The sequence below is a fragment of the Gymnodraco acuticeps genome, unplaced genomic scaffold (genome assembly GCF_902827175.1).
Source record: "Gymnodraco acuticeps unplaced genomic scaffold, fGymAcu1.1, whole genome shotgun sequence".
In the NCBI taxonomy this organism is placed as follows: Eukaryota; Metazoa; Chordata; class Actinopteri; order Perciformes; family Bathydraconidae; genus Gymnodraco; species Gymnodraco acuticeps.
The window spans coordinates 2,739,669-2,757,151 of NW_022990673.1; the positions used below are offsets into that span (position 1 = coordinate 2,739,669).

A 17,483-nucleotide genomic window follows, 5' to 3' on the forward strand; every position below is an offset into this window, starting at 1 on the left:
CAGTCTATGTTTCACATATAGTGACGTCAAGTTATACCATTTGGGGTAGGCCACATATTTTTTTAATGAAGTTACTATTCAGAAAGTTAAGCTGCAGAGTCTCTGCCCTGCATCCATGCAGTGCATTTAGCAAAGTGGGCTCACATTCATGATGGAGCAGCAGCACCATCTAATGTTAAAACTGGGTAGTATTACTCATTTTGTCAGAAAATGTAAATTGGGGGAATTATTCAGCAAATTGTGGAAGAATAATCCTTTGAGAGCCAAAATACAAGAAACAGTTTAAGGCTGCAGAGAAACAAATAATCAATAGCAAAGAAAAGACAGAATTAACAAAAAACAAACAGCCTTTGCAGAAAACTAAAGGTTTGTAATTTCATCTTTAAAAAAGCAATCAATCACAAAAGACACGGTCTATACATATAGTCGTCAAACAACTCAAATCAAATCATAGTGAAATCAACATGTATTAATTCAACTGCATCAACTTTATTTGTTAATCAATTAAAGAGATAAAAAGTTGTAAATGTTAAATAAGTCTCATATTGAATTCATACTGACTAGCTACCGGTCCCATTCTTGTTCACAATAACTAACGCTATTCCTGTCATAAACGTATGATTTTACTATTCATTTATCTCAAAGAATACAAAACAGCACCAAAAGAGGAAAATAAAAAGTAAAAAAACACTGCAACAATTGATACAAAAAATCACAATAACCAATAATCTGTCACTCAAGTACTGGAGGAGTTAGCACCGGTCATAAGCACCATATGTCCTGCAATACGCCTAAAGAATTTCGCTTAGACTTTTGGTCAAAAGCAAAGAGAGGAGTAGAGGCTGAATATGTTTTTCTCAATGCATATGTAAGACTAAGAAAGTGCTGCAAGACTAGTTTCCCTCTGAAAAATGCACTTTAAGGTTTCTAACTATTACTAAAATACTGTTAGTATTATCTATCTTAGAGTTAATATAGTCAATTAAGACGAATGCTCAGTAATCTGCCACACTGCTTTTGCTTTACCTATAATCTACAGGTACTGACCTCAAGTACCTCAAAGTCCCATCAAAATGCCCCAGATTTGTAAACTCTAGAAAGCCTTTGGGTGGTTGAGTCTCTAAGGAATTCATTGCTTTATTTGGTGTAAGCACAAAGGAATATACAAATAATAATACTTTAACGTTTATTTTAATGATATGATGTAAAGTTGTAAGTTACTGTTGATAGAGAGGCCGGAGATCACAGGTGACTCGCTCTGAGACGTCCAGGAGACAGGCTTCTTTTTTTAAGAAATGCCTAAAAAAAGATAGTATTGTTAATGAAGCGTACAACAATTTAGTTACATTTAAAGAAAACAAATTCAAAGGGGTTTGAAGTTCATACCCTTAAATCCATGGGTTTGCATGCATGTTTAATAGAAAGAATGATACATTTTAGATTTAAATCAAGCTGAATGTTAAACCAGACAAAAAATGCAATCTTCTTGAAGAAAACCCCAAATGGTGCTTATGGCTCTGTGTGTTTGGTTGTACTGTCAAAGATTATAGAGACTTACAAGACTGCGAGTTGGGCTGAGTGAGCGAGAGCGCACAGGGCTGGTGCTCCTGCTTCTACTCCACTGCAAAAACAGATGTACCACAAGAAAACACAACATTATGTTGAGCTTTCAGGGAGGCCTTACTCTCCAGAGAACACTCAAATTAATTATATTTTTGAAGTTTTATACAGTCAGTACCACAGCACCCCTTCTTGTCACAGCCTCGCCCTTCACTACCACAGCATCTCCTTCCAACAGGGAAGGCCACACATGGTACATCACCAGAGGAGCAGTTAACTCAGAGTCATAGCTACGGCGGTACCTGTCAGTCAGAGAAGAGGTGGAACAAAGAGGGAGAGCTGTGAGAATTGATGTGTGTGAGGGCGACATCTACTGGTAGAGACTGCAAATAACCTAAGGAACATACTGGCTATGTTTTACAGGTCATGTAGCACCACATGTTTCTCGAACACTTGTAGAGCATTCCGTTAAAAGACAGACTGTAATTTAGACACAGTAATGTACAAAGGACTGACTTGCGGTCGTTGTAAAGTTCTCCATCGCTAGCAAAGGAAAAGTCAAGCGGGGGGTCCAGTGTCTGCATGGCAAACGCCACCCTGCACATCTCCCTGATCAAGGTACTGATGAGGAAAAAGTCCACCTCTGGCGGAAAAGAGATCCGAGGGTTCACATTCATGGCATTGATCACATCCTGGGGAGAAATTAAACACAAAGGTCAGATGCCTCGTACGTTTTAGTAACATATTAGTTTGTCCATAAATGCTGCAGAGAGTAGACATAAAGGGTTTAGTCCTACATTGATGCTGGCCTGAATGTCATAGAGGTCCAGGTTTCTGACGATGTAGTCCACTGCTGCATCCTCCAGGTACTCTAACCCAAAGTGTGGGGACAATGTCTTTCTCACTCGCAGCTTGAACTGACGGTAAGCCAGTTTTGCTGTCTTAAATGATTCCTGAGACATGGTGACAAAAAACAAGACATTTAAAAGTAAATTGCTCTAAATATAAATGAGTCATAATATGAACCCTGATGAAATCACCCACATATGAAGTCAATTTAAACAGATAGGGCACTCTTTTCTCTGCATGCTCTTCTGATCTGCACGTCTCTCTAAAACAATTTCAGGCCTACCACGACGGCAATGAAGATGACTTTCTGGACCATCTCCACGTCATCAATGTGGCGTTGAAGAATGACCTGGGCCTCCAGCCGCTCCACCGCATACAGGTCATTGAAGCGTGATATGAGGCGTGCGTAGCGGGAGGAGTTGGTGAGCTGCGCTCTGGTGGGCGACTCGCTCCTCATCGGGATGGAAGAGCGACTGAGCCTCGGCAAGGGGCTCGGAGAACGACTCCTCACCAACCTGAAACACAGAAGAGAAACGTTATCATTCGAGTCAGTTCTGTGTAGTGGTGTCTGTGTGCATATACACTGATGGCATGTGTACCTCTCCTGCAGCACGGTCTTGTCTGTGCTCAGGTAAGACACTTCATCTTTGAGCAGGCGAATCTGCCGCTCATAATCAATGAAGGTCGCCATCTTCCTTTGATAACTCTCCACTTGCTCATGTGCGGATCTCAAACTGAAAGACAGACACGCTTCACATCATGAAAAGTAGCACATTATGTATATTTCACTTGAGAGCAAATAGATCATGGCACTATTTTTTGTGAACCACCCACTCTGCTTTCAGTTGCAATATTTCTTCTTCAGTTGCCAGCAGAGTAGTTGCTGACTCTCTCTTTGTGACATCCAGTTCCTGCTGAGTATCGACCAATCTGAAGAGATAAAAAATTAGATGATATACATCCCAATTTTCCATGGACTTTTATCCAAATGCATTTAAACCCAAGCCATGCTTGTTGAGGAAGGAAACTGAATGACTGCTCTGCTTCTGCTGTCTTATCTGTTGGACTCACTCTGCTCTCATGGAGTCCAACTGCAGGCGAGTGGAGCACAGCTCGGTGTCCTTCCTCTGTATGTCACTGTCAAGGGAGGCAGAGAGCTCCCTGATCCTTCGGTCCTTTTCAACTGAATCCTGATCAAAACAAATTATATCCAGTTACCACAACTGGAGATGTACATATTGAAGAGAACTCATTGTAATTTGTTGGACACTGTGTGTTACACTGGATTATTTTTGATGGATTTCCATATAAGATTGTTTTAATAAGCAAAGTAAAAGCTTGTCACCTGGATGAGCTGCAGACTGGTGTCATCAGAGACCACGGGCCTGGCCATGGAGAAACAGGTTCCAAGCCACGGCAGCAGGCGAGTTTTGAGAGTGTCCACTCCAGCATAGTGTCCACCTGAGTCATCAGTGTAAAACCAGTGAGTGTGAAGAATAGCTTGCTTGTTATTATGAGAGGGATAATGTTATACTGCTGTGTTTTACTATACTGCCAATATAAAGCTTACCTTCAGCAGCTGTGTGGTTAAGGATGGTAAACAGTTGACCTTGGACCTTTGCGGTTAGTTCAATCAGTTCACAGCATCTATTTAGATTGTTGTCACAGGAAATAACCTGGGAGGACAAAAATGATAAACAATAGGCTAATTAACTAGACAACGTGAAGTTAGTTCATTTCAGACATAAGATGACAAGGAGAATGACTATTCAGCTAGTTTTTTATTAATGTAATCAAATATTTAAAAACATGAATCATTTAAAATTGCTAAATGTAACAGGCTGCAGCTACTGTACATAGGCTGTTTTGTTGTATATTTTATTTTGTAGCTTAATATACAGTATTATGTCCTTATGGACAATTATTGGTGTATAAATAACTGTTAAAACGTATAACGCCACTGTTTGCTGTACAAGATTTTGTGTTCTAACCTTATATAATTGTTTCAATAAAAACAACAGGAATGATGAATACCTTTTTCCTAGAATGTTCTTTCATAGGTATAAATAAAAACTCCTTATATTACACATTCATATATTTAGCAAATATAATTTGTTTACTAATCTTTTATTTTAATTAGTTTTTCTTTTGTTTGTTTTCCATACCATTTTGTGCTTACCCCCTTGGATGTTTAACTGTATGGATTTTTCACATTATTTCCTGTAGTCAAATTGTGTGGCATTAGTTAAATAAAAAACCCTAAATAAAAATAATTAAAAGCCACTTCCGGTACCTCTGCCACCTTAACCCTCCTGTTATCCTTGGGGTCAATTTGACCCAATTCAATGTTACCAGAAAAAAATGGTTAACATTATTTTCTTTGCTTAGTATTTCATGACTTTTCCTAATTTAGTGAGGACTAATGGGTAAACATAAAATGTCCTGTACGCACTTTGTACGCATCGGTGTTCCTTGGGGTACATTTGACCCCAGGCTGTTTTAGTAATAGAAAACATATACAAATGTCAATATTTTACACATATTTGTGTTGATTGTGTAAGATGATATTGAGGTGACATGCAAATGTGTCATTGTAAAAAAACTACCCTCTGCTTTAGTTATTGGTTCTTTAACAACATCAAAAAGATCTTACTTTAACATTTTATATCAGTCAGTGAGATTTTATGGTGATTTATATATTTGTCGATAGTCACATAATAGGAATTCTGGATGTATGTAGGGGGGAAAGTTGGGGTAATGTTTTATTTAGATGGTTATTTAGGTAGTCAACTAAGATACCTAAAGCACCAAAGACATACATGTTGGTTAATATTTGGAATATGATCATTGTCTTGAGTTTTAAACTACTGGGATCAAATTGACCCCAGAGGATAAAGGGTGTAAAGTAAATCTGAGGATAACAGGAGGGTTAAGCCACCCAGCGGATTTCTACCGGAAGTAACAGGAAGTGAACCATCGTAGCAGAAAAACTTCTTCGGAAAAGTCCACCTGTAGCCAGGGCAACCGGCGTCCATAGCAACCAAACTCAACCGGGAAATCAATGTCATCTAAAACAAGCTTTGCATTCCTTTGTTGTGGTATTTTTAAATAAATGCATGCATCATCTAAACCACTGCATTCCATGGCATTGCCCGTAATAAAAATAGCCGAATAAAAAGTATATACAAATCGAGATAGTGGACAAATCACCAGTTAGCAGTAAGCACAGCAATTTATAATCATCTATACCAGGAAATAATGTTTCTGCAACGCTTTGACTAACCCATACATTATAAATGTGCACAAATGTGACTTATAGCCTCTAATGCATTACATAAACACGGTGCAACAGATGAACTCCTTTGGTCAGATTTAGGTCGGTGGGCTTTAATTATTGATAAACTTACATGGTAGTCTCTGTGCCAGCTCTCAAGTTTATCTTGCAGGACGCTGAAAGGGGATGTGTGGGTCAGTCTCCTCAAAGTATCGGCCATGTCCGTCCTAATGAGCCTACTGGGAGCTTTAAAATGCTCCTGCAGGAGGACACGATGCAGTTAAAATTCCTGTCCTGGCAGCTTTTCTCCACCTACGACTGTGCTGCCAAGCACCGCCTCAGTTGTGGCAACCAGGAGACGAGACTGTAGGCGACAACCTGAAAACAAACCACTTTAAATACAAATCATTCCTGAAATCCTGACGGAAACTAGGAGCACTGCTGTCTCTGTCTCTCCTCTGTAGGCTCTGTTCTGCCGGGGTGTAAATACGATTGTAATGTCATACTGTCAAACGACACCAAAGGCCGGCTACATGGTGAACTGTAGCTCGGTAACACAGAATGCTGATGTTTCCGCCAGTGTGTGTGTTGTGTGTGTGTGTGTGTGTGTGTGTGTGTGTGTGTGTGTGTGTGTGTGTGTGTGTGTGTGTGTGTGTGTGTGTGTGTGTGTGTGTGTGTGTGTGTGTGTGTGTGTGTGTGTGTGTGTGTGTGTGTGTGTGTGTGTGTGTGTGTGTGTGTGTGTGTGTGTGTGTGTTTGTGTGTGTGTGTTGAAGTTAATCCGATTATAATACTGTAGGATATACATGAGAGTAATACATGATTTAACAGTTGGGCTGTCATGATAATGGATTACATATGTAATTTTAGATGTAAAAAATATAAGCATAACTTATCCAAGTCATTTGAACACGTTCTTTGAAAACAATGTATTTATTTTACATTTCAAAAAATCTAATAAGAAAATAATTTTGCTCAAAACAAAGAAATGTTAACAAAAAAATAATCTATGATGAGAACGTAAAAACGATTTATTAATTAAATGTATTAACTTAAATACACTTGTTTCTATTTATGTGCATATTTATTTTAAATAAACCTCCAGATTTACTTTAGGACTTTAGTTCTACAGTTCTTTATTTTTTACCTTATTTATTTATGTAATTTATTTAGTTATTATAATGAGAGCTCTCTGGTCCTGTTGCCAGACCAGTATCTTTTTTTAAAAAGCCTAAATATAAGCAGCCTTAATTAAAATAATTACGATGAGTAATTTCAGCCTGAACAAGCAGACGAATGCATATGCAGATGTTAAGGTAGGCCTATATGTGCTAGCCAATTAGTAAATTAGATCAACCGTATCCATTTCCTATATAAATCTGTTTCTATTTAAATATAGGCAGGATTCAATAACAAATAATATGTAGCCTAAGCTGAAATATAACTGTTTGATAAATGTACTACTTTGTACCAAATGTTGCTTAGAATGCATTGTTGGAGCTTGGATGAGACAGTGTTATGGCCCGCTTGACATTTTACCTATGGAAAATATGAATGAACATGTTTTTCTATTTTGGGACCCTTCTCTCATTGGATGGTTGAACTTGGAATGCACCATATTTTACTTGTATATAAACGTCCCTTTTTAGCTCGCTTAATGCAAATACAAATTGCAAAGGGTTGTTTATGTTCGTTTTATTAAAACCTTTTTATTCCTAACTTATTTCGACCTGTTATAATATCACAACATACCCGTTCTTTATTTTCGTGAAAAGTGGTACGGTCCCATTCACTCTGCAAGCAGGAGAGGGAGGGTCAACATGGCGTCTGAACAGGTCCGTTTTCTTCAATATTTGTTGTTTTTCTTGCATTTTAGTACGTGTATTGCTTGTTGTTTGACAATAGGGCAATGGTATGTTCCCGATTGACCCGGAGTAATAAATATAAATGCATTCCGCTTTGTTGTCGACCCTACGTGTTATAAATACTCGCCACCGTGTCGTTATTATAGCTAGCGTTACATGGGAATAACAATGCCGCTATTGTGACCAATGTGCTGGTAAACAGCATCGATGTTTTTGCTAAAATAAAGGCCATAGAAGCTGCTTAATAAGGACACACGGGCTTGCCTCTATTTATTGCTGCTAAAATGAGTGCAGTTTATTTTTAGTTCTGGCACAGACAGGCAGTCGTGGGGTATTTAACTGAGAGGCATTCCAGCACTGAGCCTAGAAACCGGAGATAAATAGGAAACAGGGATCAAAATGAATTCATTGTGTCCACCTGCAAAATAGCTAGATAGATTTTTATTGGTATTTTGTATCTACCATCCAATATTTTACCATAATTTGGCTGGTAAATCGTATTAATTGATAGAGATAACATCTCAAACCTAAAGATTGTAGAGGTAGGTAGAAGAAATGTAGAGTAAACTGTTCCAATCAGGGAGAAACGCATGGGAACAATATAACATGCTACGTGTGAAATGTAATTGTCTTGCCTTGGAGGGTAGCCTATTTAGATTTTAAAGGGTCAATTCCAGTCTATCTATGTGAAGGGTGTTATAAGTTCGATAAGATCATGTTGTATTAGCCCTACAGTGTGGACATTTGCCATGGGACAGCAGTAAAGTGCAATAACAAGGACCATCAGTCAAAAAATAGCTTGATATGATAACTATATAAACTTTAAACAGCTAAATAAAATCAGTAGACAGACCTGTTGAGTCTGCAGCAGCAGGAAGAACCTGCAGTTGTCTCGTTCACAGCGTAGGTGAAGCAGCCTGTCCTTGTTATACATTTGAGTGTTGTTTTGTTTATTGTTTTGCCTTTCCAGGAGAGTTCAAATGGGCCTGTGAAGAAGTCCATGCGGGAGAAGGCTATAGAAAGACGGAATATCAACAAGGAACACAACAGTAACTTCAAAGCAGGATATGTACCCATAGAAGAGGAACGTCTTCATAAAACTGGACTGAGAGGACGAAAGGGAAACATGGCTGTTTGCATCGTTATCCTCCTCTTCATCCTCGCCTTAATTAACCTTATTGTAAGCAATACAAATGTCAATCTAATGCATTGTCTTGAATACACTACTGAAAAATATGATACAAAGTTGGCAGAGCTTCATATATCCTTATGTGTTGTTGCATTATTTCCCTCAGATCACTCTGGTAATATGGACAGTGATCCGTATTGGTCCGAATGGTTGTGACAGTATGGAGTTCCATGAGAGTGGACTACTGCGCTTCAAACAGAAGGCGGACATGGGCATCGTTCACCCACTGCACAAGAGCACAGTAGGAGGCCGCAAGGACCAGGACCTCGTCCTCGTTGGAAACAACAATCCGGTAAGAAACACAGAGGAGACTCACAGTAAACAGTACACTGAGCAATTTGAAAAGATAGAAGCTTAAATATTGTGTACATATTTTTATAATGCTTCTCGTTAATTTGATGCATGTCGTTTCAGGTTGTGTTCCAGCAAGGCACCACTAAGCTGAGTGTGGAGAAAGAAAAGACCTCAATCGTTAGTGACGTTGGCATAACCTTCACAGACCCTCGGACACAGAACACGTACTTCAGCACAGACTTTGAAAACCATGAGTTCCACTTGCCCAAAGGAGTCAAAATTCTCAGTGTTAAAAAGGCTTCCACCGAAAGGGTGTGTATAATGCTTATAATAACTATAACAAAAAAGTAATATTAGCCTAACAATAGTTTTTGTTTTTATTGGTTTGTGCACAGGTTGTGAAATACTATCAGTAAACAACAACCAATAATAGTTCAATTAAACTTGTATTACTGCCTTTGTTTTTGACTGTTGTGTTCATTTTGTCTCTTATTTTAGATCACCAGTAGTGCATCTTCTGACCTGAACATTAAAGGGGACGGCAAGGCCATCATTCGTGGAAACGAGGGCGTCAACATCATGGGCCGGACTGTAGAGTTCAAAGTGGGCGGAGGCATCGAGCTCAGGGCTGTAAGTATGGAGTGTTGTAACATGGGTTACGGAGGGCAGGTTTTATAATAAAGGTTTTGCAAACTCTTGCATGTATATGGTTTAAAGATGGTGTTATTTTCTCTTTGCAGGAGAACAGCATCATTCTGAATGGATCAGTCATGTTCAATGTTTCACGCATCCCTAACTCTGCAGGAGATGTGTATTTTGATGAAGGCATGGAACGGTATAAGCTCTGCATGTGTGCAGATGGGACTCTGTTCCGTGTGCAGGTGAAATATCCCAACATGGGCTGCCAGACTTCAGATAACCCGTGTGGAAAAACTCAGTAGGAGAGTTGGCTAAAGTCTACTTTCAAGTGTCTACATTTTGTCACCACTAAAGTCAAATTACACATTTGTGTGTATAGAAAATTCTATAGGACTCTGCAGTGTACCCGTCAAATTCTGTATTCCTTATTTTAGTTGCCAAACAGGAATTGTGTTACAGATCATTGCAACTTGGCCAAAGATATGAACATATGTGTTTTTAATGGTTTTCAGATGTGCCAACTGTATCCTATTTTATGCCATATCAGTATAACTCATTACATTGTGGTTTACAATGGCCATTGATAGAAATGAGAAACGGCAGTATTTTCTTTTTGCCTTACCGTCCAGTATTACCAATTTACAAACCGTGTAGAGGTATTGTATTTGCTCATTTGTTCATTGTTTCTGGCAGCTTTGTTTGAGATTTTGTTAAATTATATTTACTGAGAAGCGTGAGACACTATATGACAATATGTATAATTACATTTGGCATAAACTCTAAAACATAAACATTTTTTAAGCCATCCAGTAATGTTAAAGCAGCAGAGAAGGTCTCTTTCTGGGACTGTCGATAATGCACGTGCCAATGGATTTAAAAGGGATGATATATAATATAATATGTATCTAATATTCTATTTTTTTTAAAGCAAAATAACACAATATTAAAAAACAGAGGTAGATTGTGTGACAAAAATATATTGAAATATTGAATGACAGGAAAGTCTAAATCATTTTTGCTTTAACGTCTTTATTGAGTGGTTTGAATTTTGTGCAATATAGTATAAAATATTTGACTTTTGCTTTGGATCGTCTTTTAAAAAGAAAAGTGCTGAAGTTGAGAAATGTTCTCAGAGCCTGTTGTGAGAAAACATGTTTTTGATCAACTAATGAAAATAACAACAAAAAAACAATCAGCCTTATTTTTGAAATAAAATGTTGAACATTTCATTGCTATGTTTGTTTCAATAAAGAAACGTGTTGCTATGTGAAACTTCTTATCATTGGCTTCCGGAAATTCCTCAAGTGTTTATATGGTCATTTAAAGCCACAAAAGAATACTGTGCCTCATTATGCTGTTTTATTATGTAATAAATGAACAGCATGGGCAGGGTTCTACTCGCCATAAAGCCCTCAGGATCAGAGTTATCTACTATACATGAGGAGGAAAACAATCATAGTAAGATATTAACTAGACATGTGAATGATTGCATGAATCACAGAATGGCATCTCGAGGGTGTTGTTAAGCTCGACGCAGCAAAAATATTCTTCAGACTTTGATCAGAACTGCCAGAGACGGTCAAAGTTAAACACCTGAAGCTCTGGGTGTGAAAACACAGTCACAAGTTTTCCTGCCAGCCTGACAAAGAGTAAATACACAGGTGAGTTAGATGTTTTAAGACTATTTATGTTACTGTACTTTATCTCTATATTATTCTATATCATGAACTTCTTCTAAATCAAGTTAATGTGTTCCATTTATGACAGTTAGTTTTAATGTGTTGGTCTTATAAGCAATGGCCTTTAGTTAATGATAATTTAAAGACAGTCTGTTTTTCATATTCTTATGGTTAAATGTGTGTTGTTTTTTTCTTTTTGATTGCATATATTTTCTGTCACTCATGATCTTTGTATCTTCTCGGGTCAGGTTTTGATGGCAGTGGCACAGGGGCCGTCCCTGGCCCTCCTGCTGCTCCTCGTCTCCTCGCTGCTCCTCGTCTCCTCTCACCTCCCTGCCTGTCCTGAGTCCTGCACCTGTCAGAGAGCTCCCCTGCTGAACTGCTCCTCCGCTGGCCTTTCCTTGATGCCACGACATATCCAAAACTCTGTCACTGAGCTTGACTTATCTCATAACCTCCTCGGCGCTGTCACACTCGACCGACCACATTATAACCTCAGGAATGTATGGCTGGGAAACAACAGTATTGCACACTTGTCTCTGTGCGTAGAGAGTGGAAGCCGTTATGTCAGAGGAAGACATCTTCAACGCTTGAGACCTTGGAGAGGACGGGGATGTGTGTCCTGGGCCCCCGCCCTGCAGCTGCTATCTGTTGAGAGGAATCAGCTAGAGCAACTCCCACAGGGTGAGTCAGTTATATGGTCATACACCCATACATAAAACCATGTCACAGCTGCATAGACAGTACATTTTATAAAGGGAAGAAATATTGGCAAAAGTATAAGCCGTTATTTTTCTATAATTATTTAATGGCTATGATTATTATTATTTTTATTTTGTGTGCACACTTTAATGGTGAAGTGTTGTGGGTCATGTAAATTATTAAATGTATTTCCATATATCTTGGTAGTTTAATCTATAACAATAATTGTTTTTATCATATACATTCATATGTTTTACATGTTGATCTTAATTCAAAAATCACTGTGCATCAGGTGTAGTGGAATACAAGGTACAATCAGTGGCGGTTCTAGAACATTTTACATGGGGTGGCAAAGGGGGGGCAAGAGGTCATGCCAGGGTGGCATGGGAGGGCGGACAGTACGTGGTATTTTACACTGTATGTAACCTATTTATTGTTAATTCATGCCCTAACACAAGTGTTCTTAATGCACAAGGGAAACAAGGTGTTCAGACAAACAATCGGGTGCCCTTTGAGTCCCCCAAGCTTACCTCAACCATTTTAAATGAAAGGAAACTACAAAATGTATTTTAAAGCAATTAATTAATGGAACAGGTTGTTTTGCATTACAAAAAATGTGTTGTCTTAGTATTAGACAGACATATTTGCATGTGCTCACTAAGCATTATTACATATTAATTTAATATTAAACAAATCAAAATGGCCAATTATTCCAAAATGTTGCTGCCAATATAATCATATGCTTGTCAACTTTAACTGATCAAAAATAAATTCTGAAAAAATACTTGAATTATCTATGAAATTGCAATATTGACACACGTCCCTCAGTTTGTTTCAACCCTGTCACGCCATACCATTTACCCTCCTATTAAAATAATGGATCAGTCGATGTGTGATCTGCATTCAGGGAATTACATCACAAAAGTGTCAGTTTCTTCTCTTACCTATATTTCAGTTTTTGTATTTTCAGATTAAGATTGACATGCTCAACATTTCAACTCTGTTATATGAATTAATAATAGTAAATAATTGTTTATTACAAAATAAACAATAGTTTTGCAAAATATTACAATTTTGTAATGTCCTTGATTTCCATGTGGTGCCATATCTTATCTAAACAAGGTATCATGGCTACTTTTTGTCAAAAACTTCTACCCTGTTACATTTTTTCAAGTAAATTCCTAGTAATTATTTATATTTTGTGCCTGAGGTGGGAAAATGTAAGTAGTCCACTACCAGATGTTATGACCAAACATTTTGGTTTCATTTTTCAAAGATATAAAGATCCAAAAGGCACCCGATTCAGAGAATACTCTAATTCTGCATACTGTAAGTACTTAGTTATAATTAAGTACACAAATGACATGACCCATCTCTTCAGAGAGCTAAAGGTGACCTGTGCAGCAACACATTTCAATCAATAATTGTCAATACTAAGAGCTGCTAGATTGTGCTGCTGTAATGGAATATGTAAGGAGAATAAGAACATACCATGTGGTCCAGATGGAGTTTCATCTGCCTCCTGATCCCTGCCTCTGGCCCTCTTTCTGATACTTCATCTTTATTCCTCACATATATTTATTCTTCTTCACTAATGTCTTCATCTCCTCCTCTTCCTCCTGCTCTGACCCTCCTGGTCTCTTCAGTGAACTCTCTTTTCCTTTTCCTCTTTCTGTTCGTCCTGATCTCTTCTCAGATATGTCTTTTTGTTATTGTTGAATCACTCCTATACTCTGGCCTGCAAGAGTCTACTTGTGAAAAGCACTGGTACAAATGCTTGTATAACTTTACACGTTAGGGCCATGTAGCCTAGCTAATAAGTAGCATATCATCAGAAAGTATTCATCAAACGCACACAGGCAGCTGTGTTTGAATCCAGTTTTTACGGAAAGGATGTATCCTGGTTTCATTGATCTGGCCTCATTGCTGTGATGTGTAGTTTACGTGGATTTAATAGTAGGCTACCGCATAGTTTAGCAAAGTGATCGATCTCCCAGCTAACGCTGTCTGCCAGTGGCGGCCGGCCCATAGGGGCGCTAGGGGCGCCGCCCCACCTCTTCCCACATTCAAAAAAATATATATAAAAAAAAATATTAAATTAAAAAAATATATATTAAAAATATATATATTTAAAAAATATATATATTTTATATTTTTATTTGTAATGAACAAGGTAAATATCATACAATTGGTATCAGTAAAATGTATAATCTACAATAAAATCTTGTTTAAAATTGTGTTACGATGTCTAAAGTTACTGATAAGTCACATGTTTCCTGCCTGGCCTTGCCCATGGCATTAGTTTATCATTACCGGGCGGAGCCCCCGAGCCAAATAGCAACAACCAGCACGTTGCAAAAGTCTCAATAGTAAACTGTGCCGCCGAAACATAATTTCAGCCAATCAGCGCCGTCAAATATTTTGGTCACGAGGGCGCTCACGTTGGCGCCCACGTTGCTTACGTGACGTGAGTTGCTTTTTTAGACTCGTGAGTCGTGAGTGACCAAGGTGACGCAGTATTTAGAATGGTGTGCAGGTGGAGTCGCCGGACCTCGGTCCGCACCCAATTCCGTGCAAGAGCTACTCTCCAATCCTTTCGAAAGGAGAAATTTGGGAGATAAATTGATACTTAAAGACCTTGGACCGGACCAACCCGATTTGTATATCACAGCAAGCTCGTGAACAAGACAAAACGTATCAACGAGGCTAGCTGGATGCAAACAGGTAAATACTATCTTTTGTTTCCCATGCTTGCTCTTCAAACAGCCGGGCGGGGACAGATACGATCTGTTCAGAAACTAGACAAAAGTTAAACAAGTACAAACCACAGACTGTCTGGGTCATGGAGAATACAGTCGCTGGTTTATTTATGTATGTATAGGCCGTTGTTGTGAGTGTGGACGGTCGGAACATATATAACGTTAGCTTAGCCAAGCTCCATTCAGAAAACAAGCATTCTAAAAGGTTTTCGCCTGCCGTCTGTCTGCAGACTTGTCAAAGCATTAATTCATGGTTTTTACTAACCGGTATCAGTATGTTGTTACGTCGGCATCATTTAGAAACGTGTATTACAATTTAATCACGGTAAAATATGTTAATTTTGTTGTAGTTGTAGCTCCCGAGCCAGCGCGTCTTGTTTGAAAGATGCGAGTAAACACAGCTGGCAGCCGCGGTGAAACTCGAGCGACTAGAGCGATGCGATAGGAGCGTTTAGAGCGAAGCGAATATTCGAATCGCGTCCGGTGTGAACGCAGCATTAAAGCGAGCTCCGCTCTGCACTGGAAACGCGCCATTACATCACCAGAAGTCCTAATTTAAGGGGTAATTTCTCCCAAAAAAAAATGTTTTACTCACTATATCAACAGCCCCACCAAAAATATTTTCCACCAGCCGCCACTGCTGTCTGCGTAGTATTTTGTAACGTAACGCCCCAAACAGCGCCCATCTGTTAAACGCTATCGATTCAAACGGCAGCGTTTTATTAATATTTAGTTTCAAGCTCTCGTCCTTAGTAAAAACAAAACTAGTGGAAAGGGAAATGCTCCCAGGGGAAGCTGACCCATCGGCGCTGGGACAGCTCGCTCCCTCTCTGCAGCTCTGTGAGCCGCGGTCTGTGTGAACGCCGCTCCGCAGTTTAATGCAGGGCCGTAGCTGCGTTTTTAACGGGCCTAAAATGATATTTAAAATGATTCACTTTTAACTAATGTAATGCTTGTTTCGTTGCTTGAGAAGCTTGTGGAAATAGTGTAGGTTTGTTTTAGTACAGTTTTAGGGAAACAAAAGTTAGGGGGGCAGTTGGGGGGGCAAGGCTCTACAGTGGGGGGGGGGCAGCTTCCCCCCTTGCCCCCCCCCCCCCCGTAGATCCGCCCCTGGGTACAATACTGCCCTCTGTACATCAGTAAGAGAATACATGTACTTAGTTACTTTCAAACACATGTACTCTATTCAAAGCTGTAAGATGAAATACTGCTACATATCATAACACACGAATAGTTAAAAATCCGTAAATTTGCCCACAGATATGAATAATAACTCATATTTCCAACTACTAAAATGTACAGTGTAGTGTCCAAAATATTGCCTCGTCTCTTTAAATTACTATTAGACCACAACTTATATGCTCTAAGGCTGAATAACTGTATGAAATGTGTATTGTCTGGATGTAATGTGAACCCACCATAAAATATACTAAGTTTCTCTATGGTGTGAAAACTGAAGATAAAAAAAAGATTTTCACTGAATGAATGTCAACCTTGATGGAGCTAAACCATCACTACCATATTGTCAGAACATGTGTGTGTTCGAGTAATAAAGGTTACATGAAGCGCAATGTAAGTGGTTCTTCTGAGCATGCAGTATAACAGTAGTGTGCTGCTTGTTTCTTTCATTGACTCCCAGTATGGCTTGTGACCCTTGTGAGTTAAGAGTGTTTTGCCTCTAAACTTTTCATTGCGATCGCGTCACTTAAATAATGAAAACTATCCAATATTTCATGAACAGATCTGATGACTTTACGGGTTATTTCCTGTACCTTCACCATCTTATACATTTGATCAAATACTTTACACTTGAATGTCCCTTCCTAAATAAATACATTCTTCATCCGAGTAGCCAATTAATAAATATGCATCTGATAGTGAACTTGCACAATCTAACACTATGCACACCTGTAATTGCCCTATGGAACGTGGTTGAGAAATGTCAATGAGTCAGAGCTGAAAGGCAGGGCCCCCTTGTAGGAATGTTGTTTACCGAATTCTGAATCGTAGATAAGACTATAACTTCTTTAGTACTTTGCTCCACTCATAACTGATTAAACCTCCCAAGATAATGACACTGTACACCTCTCAGCCTGTCACTTTTATTGACATTCCAGCAGCTAAAGAAAGGTGTAAACATGCAGTACATCTTATAAGTCCCCCCTTCTATCATGCTATCATAGAATTCCTGCAGCGTTACTCAACATACTGTATGTGTGACTCAAGGAATTGCATTCACTATGGGTGCTTTAAAAAGGCATATGTGGACAGCCCATTTACTTAGCAAGAGCTGTGTTGACAGTCATAGACTTCTCTCCTGTTTGGTATTCAGCTCACAGCAGTGCCTCTCTAATGAAGCACAGACCCACAGTGCTTTACTTCAGCCAGCATTCTAAGGGAGATTGTCTCAGTCTAGCGAGAAGGAGGAGACAGAAAGAGAAGAGCCCGTAAAAATAATAATCGTATAGCCAATAATATGTCATGCTGTAAGAGTGTAAACGTGAAATTAAGCCAGAAGAATGTCAATTCATATTTCAAAACGTATAACATACAGCACATTCTTTGCTGTCTTCAGTAGCCACTACATCATGGTTATTACCACGTTCTTATTACAGCTCTTGTTTCTGTGATTCAGGGTTGGGAGGTTGCGGGTCCTTACAGGTTCTGCAGCTCTCC

General features: G+C 38.9%; 2 protein-coding genes across 2 annotated transcripts; one reads left to right on the plus strand and one right to left on the minus strand.

The window, feature by feature from the left end:
- Window positions 1-361: 361 nt before the first annotated feature.
- Window positions 362-6,195, minus strand: spata18 (spermatogenesis associated 18). The gene is made up of 12 exons (XM_034229980.1): window positions 5,817-6,195; window positions 3,980-4,085; window positions 3,755-3,870; window positions 3,481-3,599; window positions 3,244-3,339; window positions 3,009-3,143; window positions 2,693-2,924; window positions 2,358-2,513; window positions 2,077-2,252; window positions 1,739-1,862; window positions 1,559-1,621; window positions 362-1,299 (listed from the first exon to the last, which is right to left on the minus strand). Exons 1-12 carry the CDS (start codon window positions 5,901-5,903, stop codon window positions 1,243-1,245), a joined length of 1,467 nt encoding a protein of 488 aa, XP_034085871.1. The 5' UTR covers window positions 5,904-6,195; the 3' UTR covers window positions 362-1,242.
- A 1,275-nt stretch (window positions 6,196-7,470) lies between these two features.
- On the plus strand, window positions 7,471-10,939 carry sgcb (sarcoglycan, beta (dystrophin-associated glycoprotein)). Its single transcript, XM_034229697.1, has 6 exons — window positions 7,471-7,515; window positions 8,516-8,725; window positions 8,841-9,026; window positions 9,149-9,340; window positions 9,527-9,658; window positions 9,769-10,939. Exons 1-6 carry the CDS (start codon window positions 7,501-7,503, stop codon window positions 9,967-9,969), a joined length of 936 nt encoding a protein of 311 aa, XP_034085588.1. The 5' UTR covers window positions 7,471-7,500; the 3' UTR covers window positions 9,970-10,939.
- Window positions 10,940-17,483: the final 6,544 nt, after the last annotated feature.